The sequence below is a fragment of the Temnothorax longispinosus genome, chromosome 3 (assembly GCF_030848805.1).
Source record: "Temnothorax longispinosus isolate EJ_2023e chromosome 3, Tlon_JGU_v1, whole genome shotgun sequence".
NCBI classification, from domain to species: domain Eukaryota; kingdom Metazoa; phylum Arthropoda; class Insecta; order Hymenoptera; family Formicidae; genus Temnothorax; species Temnothorax longispinosus.
In genome coordinates this window covers 19,149,315-19,166,961 of record NC_092360.1, presented here as the reverse complement: position 1 = coordinate 19,166,961, position 17,647 = coordinate 19,149,315, and the positions used below count along the sequence as shown (strand labels likewise).

Below are 17,647 nucleotides of genomic sequence, written 5' to 3'. Positions count from 1 at the left end.
CCTTCGTCGTCTGACGCTTGAATTCATTGTTTAAGTTTCAAAGATATTTAATTCCCTATTTAAGTTCAAAAGATAAATCATTTTATTCGGTATAAGCTTTGATTTGAGAATTTTTTTGCACTTGAAAATTGTGTATAAAACTATCAAAGCATTGTTAAATTTGCGTACGCCGACAACTCATTGCGAATTGAGAGTTAAGCCGAGAGATATCGAGTAACGACCAGTGCGTTCTTTTCCGTAAAATTGAAGTGACAGATATTGCGACTTAAAACTTCCATCATTACGGCGCGATTTTTCGAGGCGGCGGCGCTCGCGGCGCAGCCAGGGCTACGCGCGGAATGCGCGCGATCATTTTTACAAAATGTCAACTCTCCCCAAATACCCATCGGCGCTGGACGCCGATATCGACAACTGCGCGACGTGGCGATGACAGGTATCGATCTCGCTGAACATTTTTATCGAACGCGGCTCGTCACCGCCGCCGTAACGCGGACAACATATAAAGGCCAGCCTTGTTAGGACGGATATGGAACATGACGCACTCCCCGTACCCACGCGCGATAAAATGTTTCATCGTTACGTAATCGAGCTCGCGGCAAAGTTGCTTGAAGAGTGCAACGCAATTTATCTGTTAGGCGAAGAATATGCCGTGTCGCCTACGTTGCGACTTTGTTTTTGACGATTGTATACGATTTTTTTTCCACGATTCTACTTTAATTTCACAAACATTTCGTTGTTTTCGCGGCGCAGTCACGGACCTGGCGAAGAGATCGATGCGAGTCTCGACCGTTGGGACGATCTGAAATATCTAGAAGATATGCGAATTTATTTATTATTTGTTTCTCGAAAGTTTTAACGTTAGCTATCGTATACATGTCTCTCGAGTATCGCTCCATATTTAGGAATTTGAAGGAGTCTGTGGTACATGAATGCGCGATAATCTAATATGTGTGCGCACGCCCCAAACGCTTGTATTTTTAATACGATGTACCTGGCGAGAATGCTTGCTTGAAGTGTAGTTACGAGCGTCGCGCCGGAACAGCCACTTTGTTATTGTAACTTGCAATTTGCAAGAATCCCAGCCATATTTCCTGAGTTTATCATCTATATTTCCGACGACAACGTGACCTAACCGCCGCCACGCCGCGCCGCCGCGCCGCGCCGCTTGGTGTGGCGGTTAGACGCGCCCGTTTTCTCGAGTACACCGGCTCTGATGTGGCAATAACTGGCCGAAGAAAAATCCACTTGTCGTCTTTTAAGCGTTTATTTTCGTCGAGCGCTCTTTTTGCCGTTCTTGCCAGGCTTATTCGCGGAGTTTGCGCTTCGCTATTTTGAAGAGCGGCGCTAATAAAAGCGACGATGAAAAATTTCGCCAAAATAACGACGGCAGGCATATGTATAGTGAAATCGATTATTTACGAATCTTACAACGGCATCAGTGTCAAACTTTCCAATAATATATACGAATTTAGAGCACTAGGTTGCAACAATTTTTGATGTGGGTACGAAAACGCCAGTTTGTGTCAACCGCGCAATACTGCAGTAGAGTCAAATTGTTCTCGTTTCAGCAGTCTCTCGGAGAGAGAACATTGTAGGTTGAGATTAAAAGCTGTTTGTCACGTTCCAACATACGTACTGACAAACGCGAACGATAAATGACGGCGAGTGCGTCCGTCTCATTTGCGGCGCGTGATATCTCATACTCAGCTCAGTGTAAAGCGAGAATCCGTACGAGAGATCCCGTGTTTAATTTACAAATAGAACGGAGGGAATAAGTTTCTGTGGTGACTTAACGGTCGGCGAGCTTGCCCGGTGCCAATGGCCAGTAACGACGACAAAGTCAGCGGCTACCGACGTCGCCATGCGCTTCTCGAGAGGACGTTGTTGGGCAAACGGTGCCGCCGCGGAGCGTTAAGTGACGTTTATGAGAAAATATCGGCCCGGACTGTAATTACATAGCTTCGTTGTAACATACGTCTCGCCACCGGTATCCTTGATAGCGTTCGCGGCTGTTCCGCTATAACTTCGGAACATCTTTCCGGTACGTTCGGGTCGAGTTTGCAGAAGCGACTGTAAAATAAAATGAACAGATAACGGGTAATGGATGGATTTTAGAGAAACTTAGTTTTCAGCCTTGACTACGATTACATTTGGCTAATACAGCCGTTTGTGACTCGATTAAGGTATAATGTGTTGCTGAAAATGATAATGTCTTTGTATGAATTTCTTTACGATGCTTTACTTTAATTAAAGAATATTTTACACGTCATTCATATTTGTCTAACGTTATCAATTTCTTTTTGTTGCAGGTGAGTTGACGTTTGCTTTATTACTTGGACTACGCTAACGTAAGTGAAACTTATATTCTTTATACTTTCATCAAATGCCATCGTTTCTTTTATATTATCAGGAAGGTATTACAATTTTAAACGGATAGTCGTTTAAAAGGTTTACTTGGGCGCGAAAACAGCAATATTCTCAAAAATTGCGAAAATGATAATTACGGTCGATTCGTATTCAGTGTCAGTCCAGTTGTCCTTCACATTTGATGTGTTTGACGGGCGCGTAACGGCATGGTGTAGGAAGTTATTATGGATCCACGCCTACGATCAATATGTCATAATGCGCTTGGTTATTAGCGTCTCATTAATAGCCTTTTAACTAATTCAATGATTGACCGCGATACTACCTGCACGTTGACAGTGCTATAAACATGCATGCAATATGAAATATATCCTTGAATATTCATAAATGTCTCTGAGTATCGGGTAGACAGTTTTTTAGGATGCTGTTTTAAGATATCTCAGAATTATTAGAAAAATTTCTGGCGCTTCCAATTATAAGTCCGTAATATAGAAAACGATTTTTTGATTGATTGTGCTAGTTGATGATGATACAATTTCACTGAATGTTGGTATGAAACTGAAGAGGTTTTACCGCGTAAGATTTCTGGATACGTGGAAAAATCATCTCTATAAAATCCATTTTATTTTTGAGACAGTGCCCGAAATAAGCGTGCCCTCACGGAATAGGAAGCATATAACTTGTTTCAGCAGATTATTACTTTTAGCAGCATGGCGACTCATGAACTAGAACGCGCGTTATGGCACGAGGCACGTTATCGTTTTGTCCACTTGATCCTTCGATCGTGCCAGATTTAATGGTTTTCCGTTAATCCTCGCAACCCTTTCGAAAGTAGAAGATGATGAGGGGCGGTAAGGATTGGATGCGGGAGGGTGGCCGGACGTGAGGTGGATGAGAGTAATAGAACGCGACGGAGACACAAACGAGGACGCGGGAAGAAGGAAAGATGTCGAAGAAGGAGAAGAGGAGGAGGCGGAGGAGGAGGCGGAACGTCGAGAAAGAAAAGAAGGAGTTAGGGTTAGGGTCAGGTTAGGGGTTGGAGGAGCAATAAGGAATTATTGCGGTACGATCGACAAACGGCGACTACGTGGCCGCACTACGGAAGATTCTCTCCGGCCGAGCGACTTTCCTTCCACCGTCGCGTCGCCTCCTCTTTTCCGCTTCTCTCTTTTCCCTGGGTCCTTTGGACTTCCGCACTCGCGTCATGCCGTTCTATCCGTACCCGTGTCTTGCCCACGAAACCTTCCAGACTCGTCAATATGTAATGTTCGAGAACCCGCGCCCGCGCTACGCCATCCTCGTCCGGCCGTTCTACGTGGAATAGAAGATTCTATCCGACCTTGTATATTTCAGTGGACGCGCCGAGCAAACCGCGGTGGGACACAGGTCGACCCTGTAAATACACGATACTTGACGATTCTTGATACGAGAACCGATATTATTATAAGCAAATATCTTGAATGCTTTTGTACTGTGTTATCATGTATGCAAAATTTTTTATGATTATTGCATATTTCTTTAAAAATGTTAATAACAGTATTTGAGTATTATGCAAAAATGTTAAATATGCGTTGACAAGTGAGCCAAAATATTTTTATATAATAAATAGCTTCCCAATAAGAACAAGAAGGTATAATATACGTATATTTATGGTATTAACGTATAGTATAAACATGATATATTAAACGTATATGACTTGAGTATAATTTCCGTTTCTATGACCGTCTCATATACGTTTTCATATATCAATTTTTATTCGCGTATTAAACGTTATACATATACGAATTAAATTCGAATAATTATTCACCCGACATAAAAAAAATTATTTATTTCGAAATTTTATTACTATTTTTTAACTATAATTTGTTTCTTAAGATGCAGTCCATGATTATAAATATTTTTTCGTATTTGAAAAACACACTTACCTTGGTGGGATTCGAACTCGGGACCTCTGCATCGTGAGCCAACTGCCTTACGTGGTAGACTACTTCTTAATTTGATGTAAACGTTATATATAGTCTACATATGTCATAACCAGCGCAAATATATAATTTTTCAAAAATCATCTTAAGAAACAAATTCAGTTTAAAAAGAGTAATACAATTTTGAATTGGATATATGATATAATATTTCTTAATGTCGGGTGAATGTCAGAAACCAGTGCCGGCTCATTATGAAATGTTGTGTTCGTAAATATATTTATGAAAAAAGAATATAATAACGAAAAAGAATATAATTAAAATTGAATAATCGTACCTGGATTATAATCGTATTCTTTAAATGTTTATGTTTTTCATTTCATAAACAATATTTTAACGAATTTGTAATTAGCTGTACAGGATGTGGTATAAAATACGTTTATTATTTGTTAAAAATTGCCGCGGTGAAAGCATATAAATATAATATACGCTCAACCTTTTATTAACGTATTTAAAAAATATATCATACCTGGATATTAAATCCTATTCCTAAGACGTTATTTAAAGGGATATTTTTTGCAAATTATAAACGTATTAAAAAAACGCTTATTTAAATAGAATATTATATTATTTTTATACGTATTATAAACGTAGATGAAATTCTGGTGTTACATAAACTATTTTTCAACGTATAAAGTACGTTTATTATTTGTTAAAAATTGCCGCGGTGAAAGCATATAAATATAATATACGCTCAACCTTTTATTAACGTATTTAAAAAATATATCATACCTGGATATTAAATCCTATTCCTAAGACGTTATTTAAAGGGATATTTTTTGCAAATTATAAACGTATTAAAAAAACGCTTATTTAAATAGAATATTATATTATTTTTATACGTATTATAAACGTAGATGAAATTCTGGTGTTACATAAACTATTTTCCAACGTATAAAGTACGTTTCGTATTAAACATACGTAGTAAAAACGAGTGTTATAAACGTATATTACACTATCGTATAAAAAACGTTAATTCTATATATACGTATATGCCATATACCTATACCAGTTTTATACCATACTTACGTTTAATATACGTATATAAAACGATACTGTTCTTATTGGGTTGTGATATAAAATTAAAAATTGTTTAAATCAAAATTTATGCGAAATTAATTGAATTTATGCGTATATTATTTATGAAGTGATTTAAAGCTTCACGTTTTTTAAAAGCTATTTATTTATGATTTAAAGCTTCATGTTTTTTTTTTATACAGTCGTCAATTTAATTTTCAGTATAGCAGATATTTATATGAGATTACAAGTAGGCGCGAATGCAATAAGGGTCGAAGGTATTTATTGGGCTAACATGCAACGTGTTCGGCGCTAAAAATACCGAGCGATACGCCCTCGACAAAGTTTTATCGATGCATCTGTTTTGTTTGTCGAGGGAAATCCAGTTTGTCGTCGTTGTCGTCGTCGCGCAAAATCAATTTCGTCTCCGCCTTCGGGGCCTACATATCGGGGCGTACATTAAGCGGCGGCGTGCGGGCAAGCTCGATTTATCAACGCTTCGTAAAGCCTCCTTCCTCAACGAGCCGCGTTTCCGCTCTCGATAAGAATGCGAATAAATACGGCCACGTTGGTGTATACGTTAAGTCATTCTCGATTACGAGGACCGGTTACTAACGGAAACTTCATTAACGCTTCATCGATCCACGATCGGAGTTTACAATTATTGCGACTATTGCCGATACCATCTCGAGAACGTTTTTCTTAGGTCATTTTCCCGGCGGAGATACCGTCATCGCGAAGGCCGACGTATATATTGTCGTAGGCGGGCACCATGTGCACGTCGCATGATTGCGGCGGCTCTCCGGCAGTAAATTGAAAAATTATGCGTGTACACCGATGCTGCCTTTGGCAGCGGCGATACGTCGATGGAAAATAATATGATGTGCGTGCATGCTCGCGCGCTCGTGCAGCTGCGAACGTGGATTTCCTGCTCGACTCTCGGGGGAAGTACCTCGCTCGCTCGCGAGCCGTCGCGTCGCCGCATAGGATTCCTACAATCGTGCGCGATTTCTTCTTTTCCTTCCTTCCACTTTACGTTGAATAGCCTAGAAGACGCAAGCACCTTTATGCCCGTTTCATTACCTACGAATGGCGAGCCGGCCATGTAATGGCATGCGCCGCGCATAAGGCGCGTCATTTCCAAGCGGATGCCAAATTCTAATGCGCGAATGCAAATCGCGCGCGAGAACGTAACGCAAAACTTACTCTTCGACTTAAATTGCCTTAGCGATTATCATCTTAATACTTTTACGAGTATTCTCACTTCTGCATGCTATCTTTATCTACCATCTCTTTAATTTGGATCTGAAGATCGGATCGTAAACGCGTACGTTGAGATAGAATGACGAATATTGCATAATAATTGGATTTTAAAATTCGGTCATACGTTATAATGTATTCGGGCTTGACGGAACTGACAGGTGTTATCTTTACTATTCTAACGACATGACGATGGATGATGGCTCCTCTATGGTCATAGCTGTAGCCAATGTGAAGGATTATTCATACTGATGCGCGCGCATACATATGTATGAAATGGAAAGCTTCTATCGACATTAAAATTTGCCGTAGTCGGCCCCCTATTGCGTCAGATGTGCGGAGCAACAATATACGAAATGATTCGGCCGGCAAAGGATCGCGAATGAATTGTGAATCTACGTTTTAATTGAGGCAAGGGCGTGATATAACACGATGCATGATGGAAACTCTGATGACATATGTGTGCGTGAACAGTTTCACAAAATTCAGAATGATTGACAGGGCGACGATTAAATGTCGATGAACGTTGACAATGTTGTTTTGCGACGTATTAAGTGCGGCAAGGATTTAAATTGTCAAACTCGGCATATGTTCTTTTCATAAACTTGACAAAAGTAACGCCTATCATTGTGATAGAACAGATACTGTGACAAATGAGTTATAGTTTACAGTTTTAGTCGGAATATTTATCGGTTTACAGAAGCGCACGCAATAAACATTTATTATTTCATGAAAGAATTTAGCGGGCCTTTTTCTATATATTCTACCTGATATAGTCTCACGCAACCATTATCAGTTATTACGAAAATATGTCAAGTTTGTACTGACGTATAGTTTAAAAAGTCTAATAGAAATCTATCAAATTGTATAGAATTGCGTCGTGACACTTATCTCGTTTCTATTTTGTCAAGTTTTACGAAAAGCAGTAGCGTTTACACGCGGATAAAAAGAAAACGCGCGCTTGTGATGCGCATATGTATGACCAGGTAGCGCCAGACGAGCGAAGTTTAGGGCAGTAACGTTGCGAAGGGATGATAATGCAGCCTGGTGAAGCCCGAGACCGCGCTGGAACAATGCCATATCGAGCAACATTGTCTACTACCGGGTGAGTCGGGGAGTTGAGCGGGTGTGTGGGACAGAGAGACATATATACGATATTCAGAGGGAGAGAGAGAAAGAGGGGAAGGACGAGATAGACAAGGGTAGTGGTGGGTTGCGAGAGCAGAGAGATGCACGGGGGTTCGAGCATTTCGAAGGGTTATCTCGTGCATGGCGTACACACATTGTCCGTTTCTACACAAGGTCGGCCGTAGAGACGCTGCGGTCTTCCGATCAAATTGGATCTACTGAGAGAGTTCGGAGTATCGGGTTGACCGCAACGGCGCAAATCCACAGACGACCACGAAATATTCCGTGGCCGCACTCCCCCTCCCCTCTTCTCGATTCATCCCTCCTCTTCCCCCTCCCTCCCGCCGCCGCGCAAACCCTCGTATCTTTTCGCCGTGCGTTGAAATGCAGATCGTTGGCCCCGTTGCGCTCCGAGATTCTGCATAATTTCGTCTCGACTCGTGCGAATTAAGGCTTTACCGCGGGAAGAAGAGGATTTTGGAACGGGGAGCGAGAGCGGTTTGCGAACTGGCGAACTGACTTCTAAAATATGAATTATTATTGTGCCGGGGATATTGCCGGCTCTGTGAAAGCACGTCTCGGGAGCTACGTTGAGAATAATTTTTTCTAAGTGAAATTGTTATTACGAATGTCTCATTTTACTATATATCGTTTGAGATGTCGTGTTTTTATGTAGTTGAGTTAAATATATTAATCAGAGGTTTCTGTGTGCGTATAGGAATGCCTTCCGGGAATATGAGAAACACGGAAAACAAGTACTCGTGTAGATTGGTAAAAAAAATCGAGTATTTCGCTTGGATAACGAACAAATTGAAAGTTCGTTTCGATTATCTCGTGTCGAGTTGTATTTAGAACGTCGAGTGAATCACACTTAATCAAGAACGATCCCGGAAGAGCGTGGGGAAATCGATCGTTCCCGTTTTTTATCCTGTTACGTTCAGACACCACCGAGTGGTTCGACGAGTGTTATCGATGAAACGGAGAACGTCAGAGACAATTCAAGTGTGATAGCCGTTTCGATAGTCTTCCAATCTGTTCTTTATCGATACTTCCTGATTTTTCTTATTGAAATACTATACGCCACGAAATAACGAGCTTTACGGTGATGTGTATCGTTTTCATTTCCAGCAGCGCCAGCGTCGCAAATTAACACCAACGTAGATATATCTTCTACGCGGAGAACCATCGATTGTAAATAAAAATCGTCTAATTATGCATGCGTGGGCTGTAGTTTCTTTCCGAAGATGACTCGTCGATATCGAATGCTCGACTATGGCATTAGTCTCCGCGACTCTCTTTGCCTTGCCCCGAGGCGAGGAACGGCTCTCGACGGGAACGAGCGGTAGGTAGAGAAAGTCCGTAGGAAGGCGCGTGACGCGAGGTAGCCTCGAGCAACGCCTTCGGAGGGTGTTTCTCACCTCCCTTGTCCGCTCAACCCCTCGTACTCAAAGTGCTAATGAGTGTCGCCTCGTAAGCCAATTAATACTACCCCACCCATTCTACCGAGAGGTAGCTTGCGAACGAGCAAAATGTAGGAGACTGAGAGGCAGGAGGAGAGCGGGAGGAGGAGGAGGAGGAGGAGGAGGGCAGAGAGGTAGGCAAGTCGCTCTCTTGGAAAGCTAGGACCCCGTACCTACTACATGACCAGAATACCTCACGGATTTGGTATGCTGGCCACGCCTGACCGCCGCACACCACCTCCTCGTCAAGTGAACTCCGGCGTAAGGCGCTACCTCGCGCCATCTCCACGCCGACCTCCCGACCGAATCTCCCAGAATCTCCTAGCACCTTGGGCGCCTCCGTTCGACCGTCGCCGCGCCACCGTTACCACCTTACGCTACTCACGCCTATACCTAGGCGACTTCTTGAGGAGCGTGCGACAAGGTGTGTGTACATGGTGGGCGGATCGCAACACACCGCCCAAGCCTCCCTGAGTACTTAGAGAGGCGCGCTCGTGGTGCTCGTGGAGCGTACAGCGCGGCACGGCGACGTTACTTCTTACTTAAAGACGCCGAGGACTTATGACGCGCACGTGAACGGAGTTTCAGACTACGCCGAGTCAGCTCAGGAACGAAGGCGGAAACTTTACGCGATCGCCGGACAACGCGAGAACGTCCCCGACCAGAATTTTTTAGGTCAACTCCGATTGAGCGTCGTAAGCTGGGGTTTTACGAGATTGAGAGGGAGGACACATACGTGCGCGTACAGGCACTTCTTTGATATAGACCGACGCGGCAGGATCGAGGTATTCATGTCCAGCGTGAGTTTACGAGCTACCGTGTCCCGCGATTGATTGCGCCTGCTTCTCCTGCTTCTCCACCAAGTTCGAATTATTCGGAATAAGATACGATTGTTAACCCTGTAACTTCTTCACGTGCAATTGTGAGTTTTTATCGTTCCCGTTTCATGTGGCATTAGCGTCATCTCGCCAATCTCGCTTCTCCTCCGACGGCCTTTGTGATAAATCATATATACTTACGTAGACGAGCGCGAGATACTTAGGGACACGAGTACACGGAATAGCGGGGACGACGGCATGGTGTTACTTCTTACTTAAAGGCGCGAAGGACTTATGACGTGTACGTGACAGAATTGTAGACTCGGGCTCTCGGGCTCTTCCAGCGAGCGAGCTCGGCGAAGTCGCTCTGAGTGCTGGTAAACGCGCGCGCGCGACCGTAGCTTTTGGGTGGAATGCTGCTTTCTTCTTCCGCCTCTTACTTAGCTCGTTGTCCCATTCCCACTCGATTCGCCTTCCTTTCCCTTCCTGCCCGTTAGCAGACGTTGCGACAATAAAGTTACAGAGAGGGTCGCAGAGTTCACGGGAAATTGAAGTTTCGCGCGACAAATTGTCGACGGACTGCCGTCCTCCCGCATGACGAACTTTCTAATCGTGCCCATGGTACGTGGATAGTACTTGAAACGGTTCTTGACGTCGACCGAGGCGGTCAGGACGAAGGCGCTAGATCGCCAGAATGAGAAAGTATGGGCGACTGACGAGAGAAACCGAATTAATCCTTGAAAAAGAGCGTATAGAATATGTTTCCATACTTCTCTGTACGTGAGTAGACGGTTAATATAAATTTTATTTCCGACGATGAATTCTTTTTATGATAACTTATTTCTTTACTCCTCATTGTCATTATACAGACTGTAATATTTATTGATATAAATTATAAAGTTTTTTTTTTCTTAACGAAGATTGGATGGAAGATTATTAATCATTGTAATTTTCCATTATTAATTATTGCAATTTTTCCTTGTGAGGGTAGATATATATTTATATATGAATGATTTAAGCGAAATTTGTTTACCTGTTGGCACATTAATTCTGAAAAGCAAGATTCATAATAATCATAATTCTTTATTTCTTATAGCATAAAACAAAAATTTATTTCAAAATAAAATAATACTTATAATTAGATAAAGTTTTATAGTTGTTCACTCGGTGAATAAAACCCGTGTGGTTTTCCATATTTTCCTACATTTTGATCGATTAGTTCGCACCATTCGCGACAGTCAAGTATTGAGTTTGCTGTAACGCCTGCGGGGTTGTCAAGTGGGCGAAGCCAAATTAAATGTTGCCCTTTGACGTATCTCTCTATATTGTTTAGATTTAGCCGCTGGTATGGTTTTTTAATCCCAAAGAGAAACAGGATTGTACCATGGCTAAACAAAAATTGATTTTAGTGGAACGATATAAATAGACGTAAGTTGGCGTTTCTATATTTTATATTCCACCGCTATTATTTAACGTTAAAACAAATTTGTACGATTTGGCTATTCAAAAAAAGTTTTTCGTGTGTATATTCGGTTTAATCGTCATTATTGAATAAAGAATCGATTTCGGATCGACGGAAATATTAGCAGCAGCAGCGGAGGCGAGCTAAATGTCACATATTGCTGTATTCCTAGTCTTTCAATTAGCTCATCGCGTTTGATACGATTGAACGGTAAAAATAGGATCAAACGTGGCCGTGTCCATATTGAACTGAGTGGGTGCGCATTAACCGCGTCATCCGATTATTATTGCATGGCACATACGTCTCTTTTCGTACTTCTCATTAACCTTTCCTCGTTACGTGTCAGCCTACGGTATCTCTATTTGGCCGAATTACATTTATGGAGCCTGATCCTGGTGCAGAATGATGGATCGTATACCGCTGCGGCTGGCCGTCTTTGTAGTTTACGAGCGGCGCGAGCTGATCCGATTAGGTTTAGGTCGAATTTGGTCGAATTAGGCATCTATTTCGACCCTCCTTGATTGCGAAGCCCGCCACTATATTATTTATCGTCGTGACCACATTACCCGGCTACAACTCGGTGTTATATATACAGTACACGCCTCAGCCAACTTATATCCATGAGCTTTTCCTACTATGGGGGCAAATCGATTGACAAGCTTTTTATTAGCTAATTTCCATTTATAAAATATGTTTATGTCGTTTTCTTATACGGGAAATATTTACGAGAGAAATATATTTATAATTGAAACTTGATTTTGATAAATTTCTACGAAATTCTTCGAAGAATGAACAAATCAGAGACATAGATTACTGTATATATATTAAAGAGAACACAATATTCGTACACCGGCATAAATAAATTTTGCTTTGCGCCAAAGAAGTAATAATTTAGTTGTTACTTAGATGTTTATGTCATGTTCACCCAGAACAGCGAAGAGTAATTCACACCTCGTATTCCCGCTACAAATGGCCGGCATTACGTTTACCTTTATAGCACCGCGTTACGCTCTCTTTGGATTTCAAGATAGGTGCTCGTATCGCCACTGCCGCTCGTCCAAATTACATTTACGGCGTCCGTCGTGTGTACGAATGACATAAGCCATACCGGCGACATCTCTCCTATCTGGTTGCAGCCTCCGGTAGTAGCGGCGCGGTATATAGCGTGGTGTGGTTTACGAGCGGCATGTGCCGCCGGTCGAATTAGACTTCTAGCGCGCGGCACCTGCCGAAGGAACCGTTCCGGCATTGTCATGCGAGGCGGTCTCTATAAACCGAGATTGCCGAGGGATCGAAAGTTATGGCCGGTCGTCTTTTCTCTCCCCTTTCCGCTGTGTCCTCCTCGCACACTCCTCCGCGTGTCTTTAGTATTGATACTACCACTACCGCGCTCTCCCGCGCGTGTCTACTTTTCCCTTCTTCGGCATCTTCCTCGCGTCTCGCGGCCTATGAGGGAACGTACGGCTGACGGCATTGTACTACCTCACCCTCTTTCTGTCTCTCGTTCGCCTCCCTTTGTGCGAACGGGGTTCCTCCTTTTCTTCGATCGCATTTGGATATCGCGGTATAAACTATCCCCTTGTCCCGTCGGTGCACTACCTCCCTTCCTGTATATATGCTCACTTGAGATCGTTCGGGAAAAACGAATTCCATTTTCTCCAGTAAGAACTTTGCGTACTCGAGAACTTTTAGATCCTTCCTGCACATGTCCCTCTACGTTGCTGTTTGGCGGCTTGAAGCGGTCAGTACTATCTATATCGTTTTCTGATATCTTTTCTGTTTTACATAAAATTATGAAGGAGATCCCTTGAAATCCCGGTTCAGCGAAGGTCCCCACAATTTCGCGTTCGGTATGTCGACGGATTTTATCATCCTCGCGTGTAGTGTCGTAAGTTAGACGGTTTCATTAATGCTGACATAATCAAAGTACGAATACGCAATCAGGAAAACGTGTTGCCAGGTCAATAACACAGGCGAACCGGTGCAGGTGCAGTGGAAGCGCGTCGTAGAGAGGAGAAAGAGGGGGAGAGATGCGGGTAATTTGTTGAAGATAGAGCGCCGACAAATCGAAGGTAAATGCGGCAGAACAATCACGGCGGAACCGCGTGCGTCTGACGGTCCTGCAGGCGTCGTTGTATCCACCCCCCTCTCTCCCTCCCCCCCCTCCCCCCTCCCCCCCCCCCCCCTCCCCCCTCCCTCCCTGCGGTGCTTCGAGCCTCGTGGAAGTCGGAATAGTCTCCTCCTGGAGATCGAAGTAGGCCTCACGACTGGGAGAGACGGCTTTCCCGTTGCTGACAGAAACACAAGACGGACAGTAAGGAAATGCCGCGACTTGAATCAGTTGTTTCTGACGGCCCGCTGGATTGCAATATTCTCATCGCATCCGGCAAAAACTTAAACAGCCGAGGCTATAACACACGTTATTAACTTTTTTGAGCAAAGTAATTGAAGCTATATGCTTTGCTAATTATTTAAAAAATAAATAAACAAATAAGTAACTTGTCGCGTGGTTTACGCGCACGATTTTTTCGAACACATACCTACAAAAAATTCCTTCTTCGAGGTCATACAGGATTTTAATTTAAAATTTTATTTACTTCTCTATAATCTTTTATTTAAATAAAACAATTTATATCTAATTTATATATAAATAGCTCTTTAAACACAATGCGAAATAAATTATCAAACAAGATATTTGAATTTTTAAGCAGACGTGTGAAAAAGAGGGAGAATGAGCTCGAGAACACTAAATATGGGGTGGAAGTAAGGCGGAACGAACATCGCTAGATGTAGGATCAAGGAAAGATATTCTGTCTAAGGAACCAACGAAGCGATTCGTACTATAACTGCTCTTTTCCCTCGGTCCCCTTTGCCAGCATCAGTCTGTTAGGCGCGCGCCTATATCTTTGAGCTAGCTACGGTTTCTGTCTCCGCCATCTACGTCTCGCTTCTCTCGTCTTTTGGCATTTGCAGATCGCTCTTTTTCATCGTTTTTTAATTTGCATGAGTTATTTCCTGAGTTTTAAACGGACACTCCGCGGCGTTTGCATCTATTTTGCGCTTCCTCCTTCGAGATCGCCGCAGATGCACAAAGTGCAATTTAAATTTATGCATATTACGATGTTATATAGTTAAAATTCTGATATCACCAACACTCTTTCCTTGTTATTTACGATGCCGATGCTGGTGTTTGTTTGCAGTATGGAAATGAAGAATAGGAGAATGGTTTAGCCATGCAAGCGGTGAAAATTTAATATGTGCAATATATATTGATTACGTTTAGAACGAATGGATTTTTCTGTTTTTTCTTTTTTTTCCAGTATAGTGAAACGATTGGAAACTGCAGATAAAAATGCTAGTTTTATTTTATTATTTTTTTGCTATACTTATATGTAAATTTTTCTTTATGTTTATAACGCGTTATTAAACGCACTAATTTATATTTAACCTATTAATATTGATATCTTTTATATATACGATTACCATACATTAATTATCAATTATTGATATCGCATAATTTGTAATATTTTTATTTTTTACTTCTTCGGAAGTAATAGAAAAAGGAAGAAAAGTAGATTAAGATAAACTAACCAAATTTGTTAACATTAACCAAATATTTCGTCATAATCACTAAACCCTTTAGTTAAAGCTATTTCACCAAGCCTTAGGTTATTATAACCAAACCTTTTTTTCAGTGTACAGTAAAATAGTAGATTATAATGGACTATATAGTAATAATCCAGTGTTTAAGGATTCTTTCAGTAAAAGGGCTTATGCGTGTGTAATAAATTATTTTGCACTAATATTTTATTGTAGTAATTTGTTTTAGCGAAAGCTTTTACCTCCTGGATGGAACGGAGAATTTTTATTTCTTTAAATATGATATCTAACCATTATTCGCAATTCACACCAGCACGGATTCAGTCCCAGTCCGTATTCGACCGATAGTTGCGGTTCATTAATATCGACGTAACATGTCGGAATTCGGTGGAATGTATGCCGCATGTCGAATTTGCGGCGAGCAAGTAATTCAACGCCGACGGAACGTTCGCGCTAAGAAGACTCAATATCGAAGAAGTTATACCGCGTGTAACATCCTCGTTTGCTAACCTCGTTTCTTCCCTTGCCAAAATCCAGTGAGAAAGCGATAGTCGATTTTGACAATTTTGTCATTTGGTCGTTCTAGTCGCAATCTTGATATCTCCAGTGTGTAGTGAAATTACTATATTGTAAAAAGTTTTGATACTTTACGTTGAAATATTTATATGGAAATAAATTAATTTATTATGGTAGTAATCAAGCTAAAGTTTTAGAGGAGTTTGGATCTGCGAATAAATGTATCAACTCGGAGTTTTAATTCTTAAGAATTAAAACAATAAATGACATAAAACAATTGACATAAGTAATTGGGAAACAAGAATCTAATTTCTCATTTGGAAATAAGAACAATAGCACAACAATAACTATATATATCGCATCTGCATGCGCCGTTTCTTCAGTTTCTCATGACTAAGGAACCAAGAGTCTTCTTCGTCACATAAAATCTGTTATTCGCTCTTAGATTTAGCGGCTCAGATGAAAACTCTTCCTTCTCTCTCTCTCTCTCTCTCTCTCTCTCTCTTTGTCTCTCTCTCTATTTTTCTCCTCCATCCTTTGTCCCTGATTCAAAGGCCGGCGTAATCAGATTTGAGTTTTGCAAACTTGATTGGCCCGCGCTCGGTCCCGGGGCTACGGCGAATTTTATTACAGGCGCACAAACGACAGGCATGACGACGAAACGAAAATTCTTCTTCCGGCCAGCGTGCGATCCGATGGAGCTAACGATGAAGGTAACGATTGCCTTCAATGAAAAAAGTAGGATTTCACACTTGTCCGTTCAATTGTGTCGTGATATAAATTCGTTAAATGTAGGTACTTGAATATACCGTTAGATAGAAGAAAACCTTTTATTATAAGTAAAGATACAAGAAACCAGATAATAATAAATACATAAGAAATAAAGACACGAGATAAATGAAATATATTAGTTATATGGAATCAATTGCGTTGGCAGTTGAAATCTTGTTTATACCTACTATAAACTAGATAAACCACAAAAATAATATTTTTATTTATTTGTACTTAATACTCTAATTTCGAGAGGGAAGATTAACGACGGAATGCCTATCCAGCAGTACAGAAGCAAACGTATTCCTTAGCTTTTCCCCGCAGGCTATCCCGTTCCTCCTCGTTCTTTTTTTCTCCTTTTCTTTTCTCTACCTTTGCTTATTTTCAGCTTCTACGCTGTGCTCCGATTCGCCTCCGTGCGCGAAACGTACGCTTGGCAGGTCGGATTTCGTCCGTCTCGCGGAAAACGACCTTCTGATTGCTGAGAAGACATCTTCCGCCGGTGTCCTCGGAGTCCTCCTCCGTTTTTGGGCTTTCTCTCGTCCTCGAGGAAGGGGATTCTTACGGCCGGCGATGAACATGCTCGGTCGGACGCGTATTTCGTCCGCTGAGAGTAGAAACGATCTGAGAATCTGTGAGAAGGCGAGAGCGTAGATAGGGTAACCGTATCGGCAGGCGAAAGCGATGTTCTCCCGAGGTTTATCGAGAAACGTCGCTCGTTTATCGACGACTACTATCGCCGGTCGCTCAGGAATACAATTTCGAAAGTCAGGACACCGGTGGCGAATAATTCCGTCTCCCTTTCGCGTCACTCTTCGCCGCGCGAGAGACTGCATTTTCACGTTTTCCCTCGCTTTCTATTCTGTAATTTTGATTTAGTATTATTTTATTTCCTTTTCAGACTTTGTTTCATTTACGGGTTTTCACGTTTGTAGGTTTTTAACGTGGAACGTTTAACCGAGCTGAAATAAACTCTATTTTCTTTTTCGCAATTTTTCGAAGCTAAAGAGAAAATACGTCGGTAACAAAATTTCGAGATAAGAATTTGTGAATATCCGAATTGAAAATCGGGATTGAATTAAAAAATTTCAATTTTAATGAAAATTCTCAGTTTAATTGAAAAGTAAAATTTCGTTATCTAGTTGCATATTGGAACTTAATAAAAATCCTATATTTTACTTTTTTTAAAAAAAAAATTTTATTTTAAATTAGGCCAGGAAAAATTTGTTTGTTAAACATATGATGCCATATAACTCATATATTGTATTAATA

The 17,647-nt window shown here is 41.5% G+C and overlaps 1 protein-coding gene across 16 annotated transcripts in view; it reads left to right on the top strand.

The window, feature by feature from the left end:
* LOC139809751 (protein muscleblind) overlaps positions 1-17,647 on the top strand; it is a 404,286-nt gene that overhangs the window by 89,864 nt on the left and 296,775 nt on the right. Inside the window, exon 3 of one of the 16 annotated variants that reach the window (XM_071772907.1) lies at positions 2,310-2,561. The exons of the other annotated variants lie outside the window; for them this stretch is intronic. Coding sequence (XP_071629008.1) covers positions 2,310-2,318 — 9 coding nt within the window. The 3' untranslated portion in view covers positions 2,319-2,561. Of the gene's footprint in view, positions 1-2,309; positions 2,562-17,647 lie in introns of those variants that run through there. 16 annotated transcript variants of the gene reach the window in all.